The sequence below is a fragment of the Triticum aestivum genome, chromosome 2D (assembly GCF_018294505.1).
Source record: "Triticum aestivum cultivar Chinese Spring chromosome 2D, IWGSC CS RefSeq v2.1, whole genome shotgun sequence".
In the NCBI taxonomy this organism is placed as follows: Eukaryota; Viridiplantae; Streptophyta; class Magnoliopsida; order Poales; family Poaceae; genus Triticum; species Triticum aestivum.
In genome coordinates, this window is record NC_057799.1 from 341,117,076 (window position 1) to 341,129,501 (window position 12,426).

At 48.2% G+C, this 12,426-nt stretch overlaps 2 protein-coding genes across 4 annotated transcripts; one reads left to right on the forward strand and one right to left on the reverse strand.

The window, feature by feature from the left end:
- Positions 1-5,088: 5,088 nt before the first annotated feature.
- LOC123049305 (50S ribosomal protein L27) lies at positions 5,089-6,741 on the forward strand. 2 transcript variants are annotated; one of them, XM_044472241.1, is made up of 4 exons: positions 5,089-5,235; positions 5,622-5,719; positions 5,830-5,951; positions 6,198-6,741. In XM_044472241.1, exons 2-4 carry the CDS (start codon positions 5,641-5,643, stop codon positions 6,432-6,434), a joined length of 438 nt encoding a protein of 145 aa, XP_044328176.1. In that variant the 5' UTR covers positions 5,089-5,235; positions 5,622-5,640; the 3' UTR covers positions 6,435-6,741. The 2 variants fall into 2 exon arrangements, with proteins under 2 accessions (XP_044328176.1, XP_044328178.1); XM_044472243.1 differs by having other exon boundaries at positions 5,099-5,235; positions 5,613-5,719.
- A 575-nt stretch (positions 6,742-7,316) lies between these two features.
- LOC123053055 (serine carboxypeptidase 1) lies at positions 7,317-11,519 on the reverse strand. Of its 2 annotated transcripts, XM_044476438.1 has the most exons (13): positions 11,189-11,516; positions 11,004-11,080; positions 10,703-10,825; positions 10,520-10,622; positions 10,400-10,437; positions 10,204-10,305; positions 10,019-10,099; positions 9,688-9,927; positions 9,531-9,596; positions 9,292-9,413; positions 8,131-8,244; positions 7,699-7,744; positions 7,317-7,539 (listed from the first exon to the last, which is right to left on the reverse strand). In XM_044476438.1, the coding sequence occupies exons 1-13, from the start codon at positions 11,472-11,474 to the stop codon at positions 7,456-7,458; spliced, it is 1,482 nt and encodes a 493-aa protein (XP_044332373.1). In that variant the 5' UTR covers positions 11,475-11,516; the 3' UTR covers positions 7,317-7,455. The 2 variants fall into 2 exon arrangements, with proteins under 2 accessions (XP_044332373.1, XP_044332374.1); XM_044476439.1 differs by lacking the exons at positions 7,317-7,539; positions 7,699-7,744 and having other exon boundaries at positions 8,152-8,397; positions 11,189-11,519.
- Between the last annotated feature and the right edge of the window lie 907 nt (positions 11,520-12,426).

Sequence of the window (12,426 nt, forward strand, 5' to 3'; positions counted from 1 at the left end):
GCGGGACCTGGATGCCCATATTGGTTCCCACATATTCTACGAAGATCTTTATCGGTCAAACCGCATATGAACATACGTTGTTCCCTTTGTCATCGGTATGTTACTTGCCCGAGATTCGATCGTCGGTATCTTAATACCTAGTTCAAACTCGTTACCGGCAAGTCTCTTTACTCGTTCCGTAATACATCATCACGCAACAAACTCATTAGTTGCAATGCTTACAAGGCTTAAGTGATGTGCATTACCGAGAGGGCCCAGAGATACCTCTCCGACAATCGGAGTGACAAATCCTAATCTCGAAATACGCCAACCCAACAAGTACCTTCGGAGACACCTGTAGAGCACCTTTATAATCACCCAGTTACGTTGTGACGTTTGGTAGCACACAAAGTGTTCCTCCGGTAAACGGGAGTTGCATAATCTCATAGTCATAGGAACATGTATAAGTCATGAAGAAAGCAATAGCAACATACTAAACGATCGAGTGCTAAGCTAACGGAATGGGTCAAGTCAATCACATCATTCTCCTAATGATGTGATCCCGTTAATCAAATGACAACTCATGTCTATGGCTAGGAAACATAACCATCTTTGATCAACGAGCTAGTCAAGTAGAGGCATACTAGTGACACTCTGTTTGTCTATGTATTCACACATGTATCAAGTTTCCGGTTAATACAATTCTAGCATGAATAATAAACATTTATCATGATATAAGGAAATAAATAATAACTTTATTATTGCCTCTAGGGCATATTTCCTTCAATTTTGAGATTGACGAAGTCACCACAGACTCCTCATAGTCGACGAGAACGTCTCCTCTCACTAAACCAACATCACCGAAGGAACGAAATAAATCCAAAGAAATGCGCGCATCAGTGCCAAATTTAGAACTTGAACCCTGGTGGGCTGGTTCCACCACAAAGAACCTAAATAACGCTCAGTTGGTACGTAAGTTTGTTACAACGGAGGTCAATTCCAACAAGATCATATCCCTTGCAAGTCAAAATCCTCCTCAATCCTCTCCAACCCCCTCGAGAGAGGATTAATCGAAAAGGCCTTAGGAGTTTTTTCATCTATGTACTATTCATTTAACAAAATTAGGTGGGCAAGACGTTTTTTGGGAAATGGTGGGACTCTGCTGTGTATTTTTATTAATTTTGGCATAAAAAATTTAGAGTCTTATAAAACAAAAAAAGAAAAAAATACAATAACAATTACAACACTGAAGAAAACAACATTCCTTTAATAGTATCTTTTACTATTCCTCTGATTTAAAAATATAAATCGAATGAGTTGAAACCAATGGCAGGGTCAACAAAAGCGCGGGCCAATCTTCTTGAAGTTTCCCTCGGCGAATTTTAGAGAAGAAACTTCGCTTGGACAACGCCTATGTGGAATCTGCATACCCATCTGCGTCGCCTCCAGCGTTATCGGGATCATGGCGAGGCCAACTCCAACGCATAACCCTATCATGTCCGCTCGTGTCCATTTGGGTCAAAACGGACATACGACACGGTCCTACGCGCGGCCGCATCCGCAAATTTTGTCCATTTCGCGTCCGGCCCGCCCCATTTTCAGCGCAAACATGCGCTGGATTTGCAGCCACACGGACGTCGAAGGGACGGGCACGCGCTTGCTCGTCGTCCGCCTCGAGGACACGTGGCGGCGGTTCACCTACCTCCACCGCCCAAATTCAATGCGCACAAGAGGCGGGCCCCAATTGTCATTCACACGTGCGGAGGGGTCGTCGTCCTTCTTAGTGTGGAAGTCGTAGACCGGCCAATCCACAGCTTCCACTTCCTGGCCGGCCTGCCTCCTCGAGCCCTAACACGAGCGAGCAAACCCTAGCCAGCGCCGCCGCACCCCCAGTCGCCCACCTCCCCGCCAGTGCCATGGGCTGGCATTGAATCAGCAAGGGGAAGCACGACCACGAGGCCGGCTCCTCCTCTGGGCGACGCGGCTCCAGAAGATCCGCGCCACCCGTACCACCGGCCTTTCAGATCGCGCCGCCGGTGGCTGGCCAGTGCAACAGGCCCTATGTCCACGCCGACGTCTGCCGCCGGTACTGGGAGACATCCACGCAGCTCTTGTGGGGAGATATCCATTTGCCAAACAAATGGCATCTCTCTGCGGACCGCATGCCAATCCCGGCGGTGCCGGTGAGCGGCCGCACCCGCCATGAAGAGATCAACCGTCCTCGCGTCCGCCTGCCACCTGATCTCCGGCAAGACTCCAGGTACGCCATTGACTCGCTGTTGTGGGACACGTGGTTCCGCGACGAGCACGACCTGTGACGGCGGTCCTTCTTTGTCGGTCGTCCTCCGAGCCCGCGCGCACCGCGCCCGGCTCGTGCAAACAGCCCGCCCCAAGCGTGCGGCCGTAGGCGTGTGCACGGCATCTCACCGTCACCGCCGTCCCGTCCACCGCCGCCACCCATGACCGAGGAGGAGGAGGCCTGGCTCATGAGGCGTGTCATGGAGGACTCCATGAACACGCACGACGAGCGGCAATGGGATGGCCTGGAAACCGCATTGGCCCTCTCTGTGACCGGCGACGTGGCCATCCCGGAGCTGGACGTTGCCTCAAGGAGGAGGTGCCGGAGGAGCAGCCCCTCGCCGCGTGGAACCCTGGTTTGGTGGGCCAGCGGTGGAGCTAGTCGTGCACGGCGTCGAAAATGGTCGACTCGGTGGGAGTCGGCACATGGTCAGCCACGCCATAGCGGTCGCCGGGGCAGGAGCCACAGGAGGTGGTGGTGCAGGCGCCGCCGCCTCCGGTCTGGCAGGAGCTGCCAGCCCACCTTTGACAGCCACCTCCCTACGTCGACCTCACCAGCGACGACGACGCGTAGAAGCGGGGCTCATGGAGACAACGGTGGCGGCGGCCATTTTTATCTTGTTTTTAAGTCTTTTATTAAGTTTTAGTTTACTTATGAACTTGGGTACTGCGGCCGGTGTGGCCTTTTAATGTTTATATTTATATTTTTGTATTATTTGCAAGTCTATTTGGGTTTTTTGTCACAAATGCAAGTCCAAAACGCACCAAGTGTTGGGTGAGTCGTGCCGGTTGGACGCACCAATGGGTGCATGACCGCAAACAGACGGTTGTGTCCGTTTTCCTACTTCAAATAAATAAAAAATGAATGAAACGGACGTTTATTTGGAATCATGCGTTGTGTTGGAATTGGTCTGACCGGATCATCAAGACACAGACTGCGGCCTGCAGCTCCCACAAGCAGCTCCCGCGGGAGGGGACAACCGATATAGCAGCCACGCCGTCCACATACCGGAACCGCGCGCTTACATACGCCGTAGACATGGGAGAGAGGCGGATTACTACGCTGCTTCTTCCGAGCGGCACCCGTGGTTTTCTTTCATTTTGTGTGTGTTTTGTTGCCTTGCAATGCCGATACGGCCACATGACGCCCGGAGGCCCCGACGTCGACGCACGAGCACGACCATATATTGCTTGTCTTTGGTAGTCCCAACAAAAAGAAAGCATGGGCTTCAACGATGCTGGTATGTCTTTCTTGTGGCCGTGGCCCGTGGGACTCTAGTTTTAGTAATATAATTTTAGTAGTAAATAAAACTATTGGTATCTAAAAAAGCTGTAGTATTCTCATAACAATAAGAAAATACTTTGCTATCAAACATGACCTACAGATTGCTTGACATAAAAATTTCAACATTTGTCTTGAAATCTTCCAACATATTTTTTTTCTAAAACGCAAACGCTAGGCGCCGGCCAAAAGTTTCGGCCGGTCCCGCCCTAGCCATTGGATGTGAGCCGCTTGGCCAATGGATCTGGGCAAAAAAAAAATTGATTCACCCATGTCTTCTTCTTTCTCGGGTTGGATCTGCAACTCCCGCTCAGGGTCCTCGTCGCCGTGCCTGTAGTCCCCTCCGGTGGCCGTCCTCATCGTCGGTCCCACCCTCGCCGACCGTTCTCGTCGTTGAATGAATGTAGTCAAAACTACCTCAACCCATGCAACAGCTGCGCCTGCGGTTGCAGCTCCGTCGGCGGCGGTTATAGCTCCCCTCCGGTTGTAGCTCCATCCCCGCCCCTCACCGCTCGCTGCACGGAATTGCGTCGGCGACGACCACCAGTCAGTCAACGCCGTTGAATGGATGTAGCAAAAAACTTCTCCGATAGTACCAAAATCTAACTACAGTTGCAACAAAGTCCCGTGGTCACCAAGCCATGGTCACCATGGGTGTCGTTTGGAAAGAAAGGAAAAATAGCCCGTTGCAGCAATTTTGAGTGCCGATTCCAGAAAATGCCGCGGCTGGTTGAAGCAAAAAACGCAACACTGTGACAATGGTTACAGCAATTTGAAATGCGAGTTGTAGCAAATCTCGGAGCCGGTTCCAGCATTATCACGGCTGCCCCGCGTCGAGCCGCCCACCACATGGGTTGACTCTCCCTCGGGAATGTAGCAAATTGTCGTCACCGTAGTAGCAAAAATCCAATAGGGTTGTAGCAAAAAATTAGCAACCAAAACTCCAGCGGTCGGTTGAAGCAAAACACAAAGCCGGTTGTAGCATCTCTCGTGAGGGGTTGTAACATCTCGCTGCCGGGGGATTGAAGGTGGTGTTGGCGCATCCATGGAGACTGTTTGCATCACCGCTGGTTGGGGAGGGGATCGAGGGGTGTGGCGTGGGAGACGGTGGCAAGCTCGCCGGAGGAGAAACATGTGAGGAACGGGAAGGGGGTCTCCCCTGTGCTGACGGGAAGGGGATCTCCACCGTGCTGACAAGAAGGGGGGGGGCGTTTCCATGACGGCCGACGGACCAGATCCAGCAGGGGAGGCTCGCTGGCTTGGAGAAACAGCGCGAATCTGGTCAAAGACGCTCGGCGAGGGGGTGGGCGAAGGCTGCAGTCCGCCATGAATGAGGGATGCGGTGTTTTTTTTCAGAATAAAGAAGAAAGGAAGAGGGATACACGCGCGTGGATGAAGGTGACCGGCCGAAACTTCGGCCGGCGTGTCGTTCCCAAACGTTTCCCTTTCTAAAAACATGTTAGACAAAAAAATGTTTCCAAAAATTAAGAAAAACTATGACTAAATGGGCTGCGCCATGGCCGGCCCACTTAAGATTGCCCAGGTCTCGTCCTCGTCTCGCTCCACCAAGGCTACGATCCATTCACTCGACGCATCTGTGCACGAGCGCGCCGCCGCCGGGAGCCGCCTCCACCTCCATCGCCCGTCGCCTCAGCCTTCCCCCGTCCGCAAGCAAGGTATCTTCCCTGGCCATGGCTCCTCGGTCTTCCCCCCTCCTCAATTGCTTGCTGCCTTCTGCCGCTGCTATTGCTGCTTCCCGTGCTTGTGCCCCCGCCCCCGTACTGTATTTTGATCTCATCTCAGTATCTCAAATGTCCAAAATACCATTTCTGTTCGATTAATCCCCCTCACCAATAGTATTAACATAGCAGAACCTAGGTTAGTGGAGACCATTTGGACATTTATAGGTTGACTCTCTAGCTTAGTAAAATTATAACAACGTAATGTAAAAACTAATCACCATGGAATGCAGAAAAGGGCACAATGCATGAGTATAATTTGTTTTTTGTCCACAGTACTGTATTAATGTCTATATTTGAGAGAATCCTAATAGTGACTACAGGTAAACTGTCGCAAGCAAGATGGCCCTCTCATCAGTTTTCAGGAGAGTAAACATCAAAGAATTGATCTCAAATGTTCCGGTCTACACTAGCTCAACAGGTAATGAGATTAGGCTTTAGGCAGTCTGTGACATCGAAGTTTAGAATTTATATCTTCTTCCTTTTCTGAACAAGTGGCCTGATCCTTATCTTGTATGTACTTAATTCCAGAGACATCTGGAGGAATGAGCTTGGTCTTTAGGCGTTGGGCCACAAAAAAGACTGCTGGGTCAACGAAAAATGGCCGTGACTCTAACCCCAAGTATCTGGGTGTTAAGAAATTTGGTGGAGAGGTACCATCTTAAAGTGCTCCTTATGGTTTTGATGTTTCTTCTTGTTCATGGCCTTGAACCAGATTAGCTGAATAATTTCCTAAATCACATGAAAATAGCTAATACTTTTGATATGTTGGCATCTGCTTTAATCATACCATACATTGTAACATTGGTAGTCGCTGTACTCATCTCATTAGTATAGCCAAAAAAAGGAAAATGATCTCATACTGCTCTCCAAAGTTTACACTCATTTTACTTTTCCAGAAAGTGGAACCAGGAAACATCATCGTACGACAGAGAGGAACCCGCTTCCATCCTGGGAACTATGTTGGCATGGGGAAGGATCACACTCTCTTCTCTCTGAAGGAAGGCCATGTGCGGTTCGAACGGAATAAGCTGACTGGCCGGAAATGGATTCATGTCGAACCTGTAGCTGGGCACACTCTCCACCCTGTTTACGCCGATGGTTCAGCCATTGCAGCTGACATGGAGCTGCTGTAGTGTTGATGTGTGCGTGGGTTGCAGTAACAAGTTGCTGATAGTTTCTGGGGATGGCTCTGCTGTTTTTCTCCGACATGGATACCTTCGTAAATGAACTTGTTCCAGCGAAAACGTTTCTGGGTTAGGATGATCGCAATAAGTAACTTCAGTGTGTTTCTGATGTCATTTTAAGTATACATTCTGCACGAGACAGTGAAGGTTCACTTGTGTAATTTTTTGTTTGAATGCTGCTGCTTTTCTCCGAAACCAACAGTGTAACCTGCTGTTTGGTCTATTCTCAATTTCATATATACGGACTTGTGATTCACTGTAGTTGCTGTTGCCGGCAAACCATATGAACAGCTCGCCACATCGCCACATGGTGCCTGATAGCCATAGCAGGTGCTGTCCGCTGCTGACTGGGTGCTGAATGTGTCCTTTTGGGAGGAATGGTATGGTTTGTTGTGGCAGAAGCCTTGTTTGGTACTCCCTCCGTTCCAAATTATAGCATGTTTTTTCTCTGAATTAGATGTATGTAGATGTGTTCTAGTGGTTTGTTCACTTATTTCAGTCCATATGTAGTCCATACTGAAATATCCAAAACATCTTTTAATTTGGAACGGAGGTAGTAGTATTTCTCTAGATCATCATGATGCTTCTTAATGGAGTACCTTTACTCCTATTAGGCAGCCAAAACTTTCTGTGAACTACATAGTGTGTTGGATGAATCTTCAGGCTTCTGTCATTGGACAAGTTCAAGTTGATTGGTTCATGAGTTCTCATGTCGCTGGTGTAACATTAATGTCCAGTTTTATGTCTATTTCATCTGCTTTTCTGGTGTTTGTGGGTGTAGAAATATGGTTGTGTTAAGACAGTTCGTTTCTAAAGCTCAGCAAGAGAATGTAGGCGGAAATTTATCAGAGCCTTGGATTGTGGGTTTCACACTGAAAACAGGTTCAGTTACAGTCTTTATCAAAATCTACAATAAAAACAGCTAGGAAAAAAAAATAAGATACATGTCTACAAAATTTGATTGTTTCATTTAGATCTTTTCTCCAAACAGCCAGTGGGTGTAGAATGCCAGCGATTCTTTGGGCTTGTACTCAGGAACAGTGTGTCCAGATCCCTGAAACATGATTAACTAGTCAAAAACCCTCAGCCATATGATGAACTCTTGTCGATTTAAGTTTGGTTCAGACATGGCATCTGGCATGTCACTGAAGATGGAAAACGACAATCTAATATGCTAGATTCTCCAGCTGGACTTTAAAGCTTGCTTACATACCTTTATGGTGAGGAAGGTGAGATTGTGATCATAGCCTTGTGTATATCTGCAGTCGCATAAGACAAAATGACTTAAATCATTTCAGATACATGTTTTTTTTTTGTTAATCCTAACATGAAGCCCAAAACAAGTCAACGACCGGCTAACTCTACTTCTTAATTAGTGAGACAAGGCAAAACATTTGCCCCCGTTTCAAAAATATATATAGTGATAAAAACATGGATGTAGCTCCTTTTCTTAATCTAGATTGCTTTTGAATTCTCGCAGGTGTTCAGTTCTCAATGACTGCTAGTTATGTTAGAGAGAGTTCTTGTCATCTGTCAATTGGCGCATCAGATGGCAGATATATAACTAAACCAGAAACATATGTGAATGGTGAATAATCAAGGAGAAAGATGTACAGTTGTATAGAAAAATGGTAGAACATCATACCCAGCAACTTGCCCCCCAAAGTGCCATGGTCGCCATGAATCGACAACTCGGTAGCCTAATGATCTGACCCATGCCTCCGTTCCAGTGAAAGGGATACATAGATCATGATCTCCACTGTACAATTACACACCCAAAAGTTGGTAAACATCTTTTCTTTTTCAATAAAGTGATTACATATCGTAAAAATGCAAAGGTGAGCATGGGTACATAACCAGTGTTGCAAAAAAGGGGAGGCTGCACATTTCAAATTTATCACACAAGTGTGCACTGCGAAAAGTTTGAACATTAACAAATGACAAAGTTACACACTTGTGAGTTATTCACAAAAAAAAATTACACACTTGTGAGTTGTAAAAGTTGACCAATTTGTGACCCATAGTGCCAAAAATCCACAACAGAATATACCATACTTTTTTTAATATCTCGTTCTTTGTAGCTGAAGCATTGATTTTCTCTGATGATTGTGTTTCCACCGTTCGTTTTAAGCATTCCAAATGGACAACTTTATGCCTTAAGCATAACACATGTACTCCCTCCGTCCCAAAATTCTTGTCTTAAATTTGTCTAGATACGGATGTATCAAATACTAAAACGTGACTTGATACATCCGTATCTAGACAAATCTAAGACAAGAATTTTGGGACGGAGGGAGTACATCAATGTAGGCATATGAATTAAAGGTTATTATGACAAGTATCCTTATTGATAAAAACTAAGTTCTATTCCAGGTACCAAGAGTCTAGGATTATTTCTGAACCAATTTACCCACAATAAATAGTAGGACTAAAGTTTGAAAGGTTGTTTCCTCCTGAAGGTTATATTCACATTCTTTACATTGAATCGAAGAAATTTGGTGCGATCTGAGACTTGTGCTTCGCTATCCTATTCAAATATGATTTATTTTTTTCTCTTCTGTTCTATTAAGCAATAACCCTAAGCAGAAAATGTGTTATGCACAACCAATCTGTTAGTTTTGCTTTGCTAAGAAAAGTCAGTTTTGCTTGGACAATTAAATGTATTATTCCCTACTAGTTCAACCTGTTCTCTACTGAGCCTTCACCCTAACTTGATTCCATATATTAACCGGTGTCTTCTTTTGCAGGAAATAAGTTACTCGATGTTAATATTGTCAAATGATCAAGTTGCATGTGTGCCCCATACCTGTAAATAAGTACGCGATATCCCGTAGCTGTGAATTTTTTGTGATACTCCACCATGCTGCCTGTATCATGAGTGTAGTCTATTCTTGCAGTATTCAATTCCCATGATCCAATTAAGCTTTTCTGATGTGCCAATTTCGATCGAGGTTGTTCCCGACAAACAAGAGTTAGTTAATTTGTGCCAGTTTTAGGATTAAATTCACACTAATTTGTCTCGCATCAACCAACCAACCATCATACCGGTTTGGCGTGAATGACAGCTCTTACATCTTCATCATCCAGCCATATAGTAGCAAGTTCATCACTCTGAGGACATATAATTATTATAAATGAGAGGACCAAGCATACTTATGAAAATGATGTATTGTATGGAAAATGAAAACAACAAATTGTATACCGTGCATGGAAGTGATCTACCGCCAAGCTCAGGCCACAGCGTGACATGTCCACTGCTCACAGGAAGACCGAGAGGCCATGAAAGGCCCGCCATCCTCTTCCTCACTGGGAAAGGCCTCTCTGTTTCACCTAGCTTTCTGAAGCTTGATGGCAAGCTGCTGTTCACGAACGCTGTCTCTTGGACTTCAGGGTGGTGGTAGCATGGTGCAAGAATGTTGTACGTATTCAGATCTTTCAGTTCCTGCAGATGAAAACACAAATTGAGGCCTTACAAAATTTGGAAGGTTGCGCATTTGCTTGTCGGTTTACAGGCTCCGGTACATGGACATTACCCAACGGACTCTATCTATCTTTTCTTGGCATACATCATTAACTTTTCCCCAGAATGTTCCATGGCAAGCAGCACTGACATCCTGAAACAGGGCAACAGTCAAGTCATTGTTAGCTTGCTATCTGTCCACAGATGAAACTACTTATGGCACCGGCAATTATGCAGAAACAAGACGAAGCAAAACACCTCAAACAGGTCGGTTGATATGAGACCCATCCCATGTGCAAACGGCACAAAAGAGTTTAAATCGTAGTCTAAGTCGGTTACTCCATTACCAATTAGATAGCCCTGGATGCAAACATTAACCTCAGACTGTAAGCTCACACACACAACTTCGCATGCGCAACTGAATTGCGACAAATAAAATGTTAGTGGGAATGACCTTCAAATTGATTTTTGGCTTCAGAGCCTTCTGTGTCCCTGCAACGACGTAAAGATGAGATGTAAGAAACCTCTGATCTCAACTATGAATAATCTACTCACTGTGAGTGACAAAATCCACCTTTGACAACTTCATCAGCTAGTGTAGGAATGTATATCCCTGCATATGACTCTCCGGAAATGTAGAATGGGTTCGACTGAAACTCTGGGTATAACTCGAACCACTGCAACAACGAGTAAAATCAGCATCCAGTTTCTTGAATTATGTCGTGTAAATTGTCGCAACTGAAGCAGAGATTATTACCTTCAAAAGGAAGGTATGCGCATCGGCTGCGGTTTTCAGGTCACCTGTTGTGTAATCCGATTTGTTCAATGAGTATGACATCCCAACACCGGCAGGGGAGTCCAGGTATATCATGCTTGAAACCTAGTTACTCCAGTTCAATGACACATTTAATTCAATCACTTGGCATGGAAAAAAATACTGCTCGTTCTATGACAATTTAGTAGAGCTGAACAAGATTAGTACTCCTAAATTCTGGGCAGGCTGCTGCAGGGTAGGCCTGTGCTCCTAAACTGTGTTCAGAATCAGGTGTGCGGATTACCTTTGACCAACTATAGGGATTGAGGTGCAGCTTGGGCAGCCCTCCGGGAGTGCTTCCACGCTCAAAGTTGAAGGGACCTGAGCAAAGAACAGGGCACCGGTCGGGTCATCCCAGCCAAAATCACAAGATGATAACAAAAGAAACTGCCGGTCCCGACGAGAGGTAAGAATAAGATCAATCCAGACCGTTCTCGTAGACGAATCCGTCGAAGCTGGAGCAGCCGGGGCCGCCGTTGAGCCAGAGCACGACCGGGTCGGCGGCCGGATCACGCTCCGACAGTACCAGGTAGTAGAACAGCCTCCTGCCATTGCTCTCGTCCACGGTTATGTACCCGGCGTAGTGTTTGGACGGGAGGGCGCCGTCGAAGCCCGGGAGGTGGGTCACGAGGTGCTTCTCCGGAGCTGCGACGGCGAGAGGGATGAGGGGCAGCACAAGAGCGAGGAGGAGGGTGAGGGAGGGCGTGGACGCCATTGACGGATTTGAGGCCTGGCCCGCGATAGCAGGGATTCGGTAAGACGTTAGTATCATATAGAGCAGTGCAGTTTAGAGCATCTCCAGCCGCGCCACCAGAAAGGCCTCTTCAGACGTTTTTTTCGCGCCGGCGTCGAAAAATCGGTCCAGTCGCGTTCCCAGGAGCCCGATTTTCGCCGGCCTGGGTCGAAATTAGCGCCGGCGGACCCAGGCCGAACCCGGCGTGCTGGGGGCGCTCGGGGACGCCGGGGCGAGCGGTTTTGGCGCGAAAGAGCCGCGGGCCCGGCGCGTCAGCGACACGGCGCGTCGTCTTCCCCCCAACGTCTCGGTTTCCCGCGGGGAATCAATGGCAAGGCTGGCGCCAGTCAGCCTTACCATTGATTCCTCACGGGTGGCGCGTCACGGGGCGGCGCGCCGACGCCTCCCTCCCTCGCACGCGTACACACGGGCGCGGCGCGGCTATATAAGCCGGTGGCCTCCCTCGCCTCTGGCCACACCAGCCCTAGCCCTAGCCACCGAGCTCTACCTTTCCCGAGCGCCACCGTCGAGCCCTTCCTCTCCCGAGCGCCGTCGTCGAGCCCTCCCTCTCCCTCCCTCCCTCTCCCGATGACCGAGCGATTCCCCGAAGATGAGGCGGCGGCCAACGGCTTCGGCCGCCGCTCGCTCCGCGAACAGGAGTCTTGGCTCCTGTTCCAGGCGAACATCCCGGCGCTGCCGGACATGCGCGCCGGGTCGCCGGGGTGGAGACTCAGCAATGGGGGAGTGCCCATTCCCCCGTTGCCCGACGCCGTGGCGAAACCGTCCTACTTCGCCGACGAGGTCGAGGTCGTGCGCGCCTCCTTCACCGACGCCCAACTCGCCCTCCCCGAGTACGCCGCCGACAACCAAGCGGCGTGGACGGCATACTTCCAGCGCCGGCAACAGCAGAGGACGGCGTCCACCAACGACGCGC

Excerpts from the sequence above, each read along its gene's own strand:
- LOC123049305 (XM_044472241.1), top strand. The coding sequence starts at position 5,641 with ATGGCCCTCTCATCAGTTTTCAGGAGAGTAAACATCAAAGAATTGATC. Across the intron at positions 5,720-5,829 it reads GGTCTACACTAGCTCAACAG|AGACATCTGGAGGAATGAGC; the intron begins GTAATGAGATTA and ends ACTTAATTCCAG. Across the intron at positions 5,952-6,197 it reads TTAAGAAATTTGGTGGAGAG|AAAGTGGAACCAGGAAACAT; the intron begins GTACCATCTTAA and ends TTACTTTTCCAG.
- LOC123053055 (XM_044476438.1), bottom strand. The coding sequence starts at position 11,474 with ATGGCGTCCACGCCCTCCCTCACCCTCCTCCTCGCTCTTGTGCTGCCC. Across the intron at positions 9,928-10,018 it reads AGATAGATAGAGTCCGTTGG|GAACTGAAAGATCTGAATAC; the intron begins GTAATGTCCATG and ends TTTCATCTGCAG. Across the intron at positions 9,414-9,530 it reads CTGTCATTCACGCCAAACCG|AAAAGCTTAATTGGATCATG; the intron begins GTATGATGGTTG and ends TTGGCACATCAG.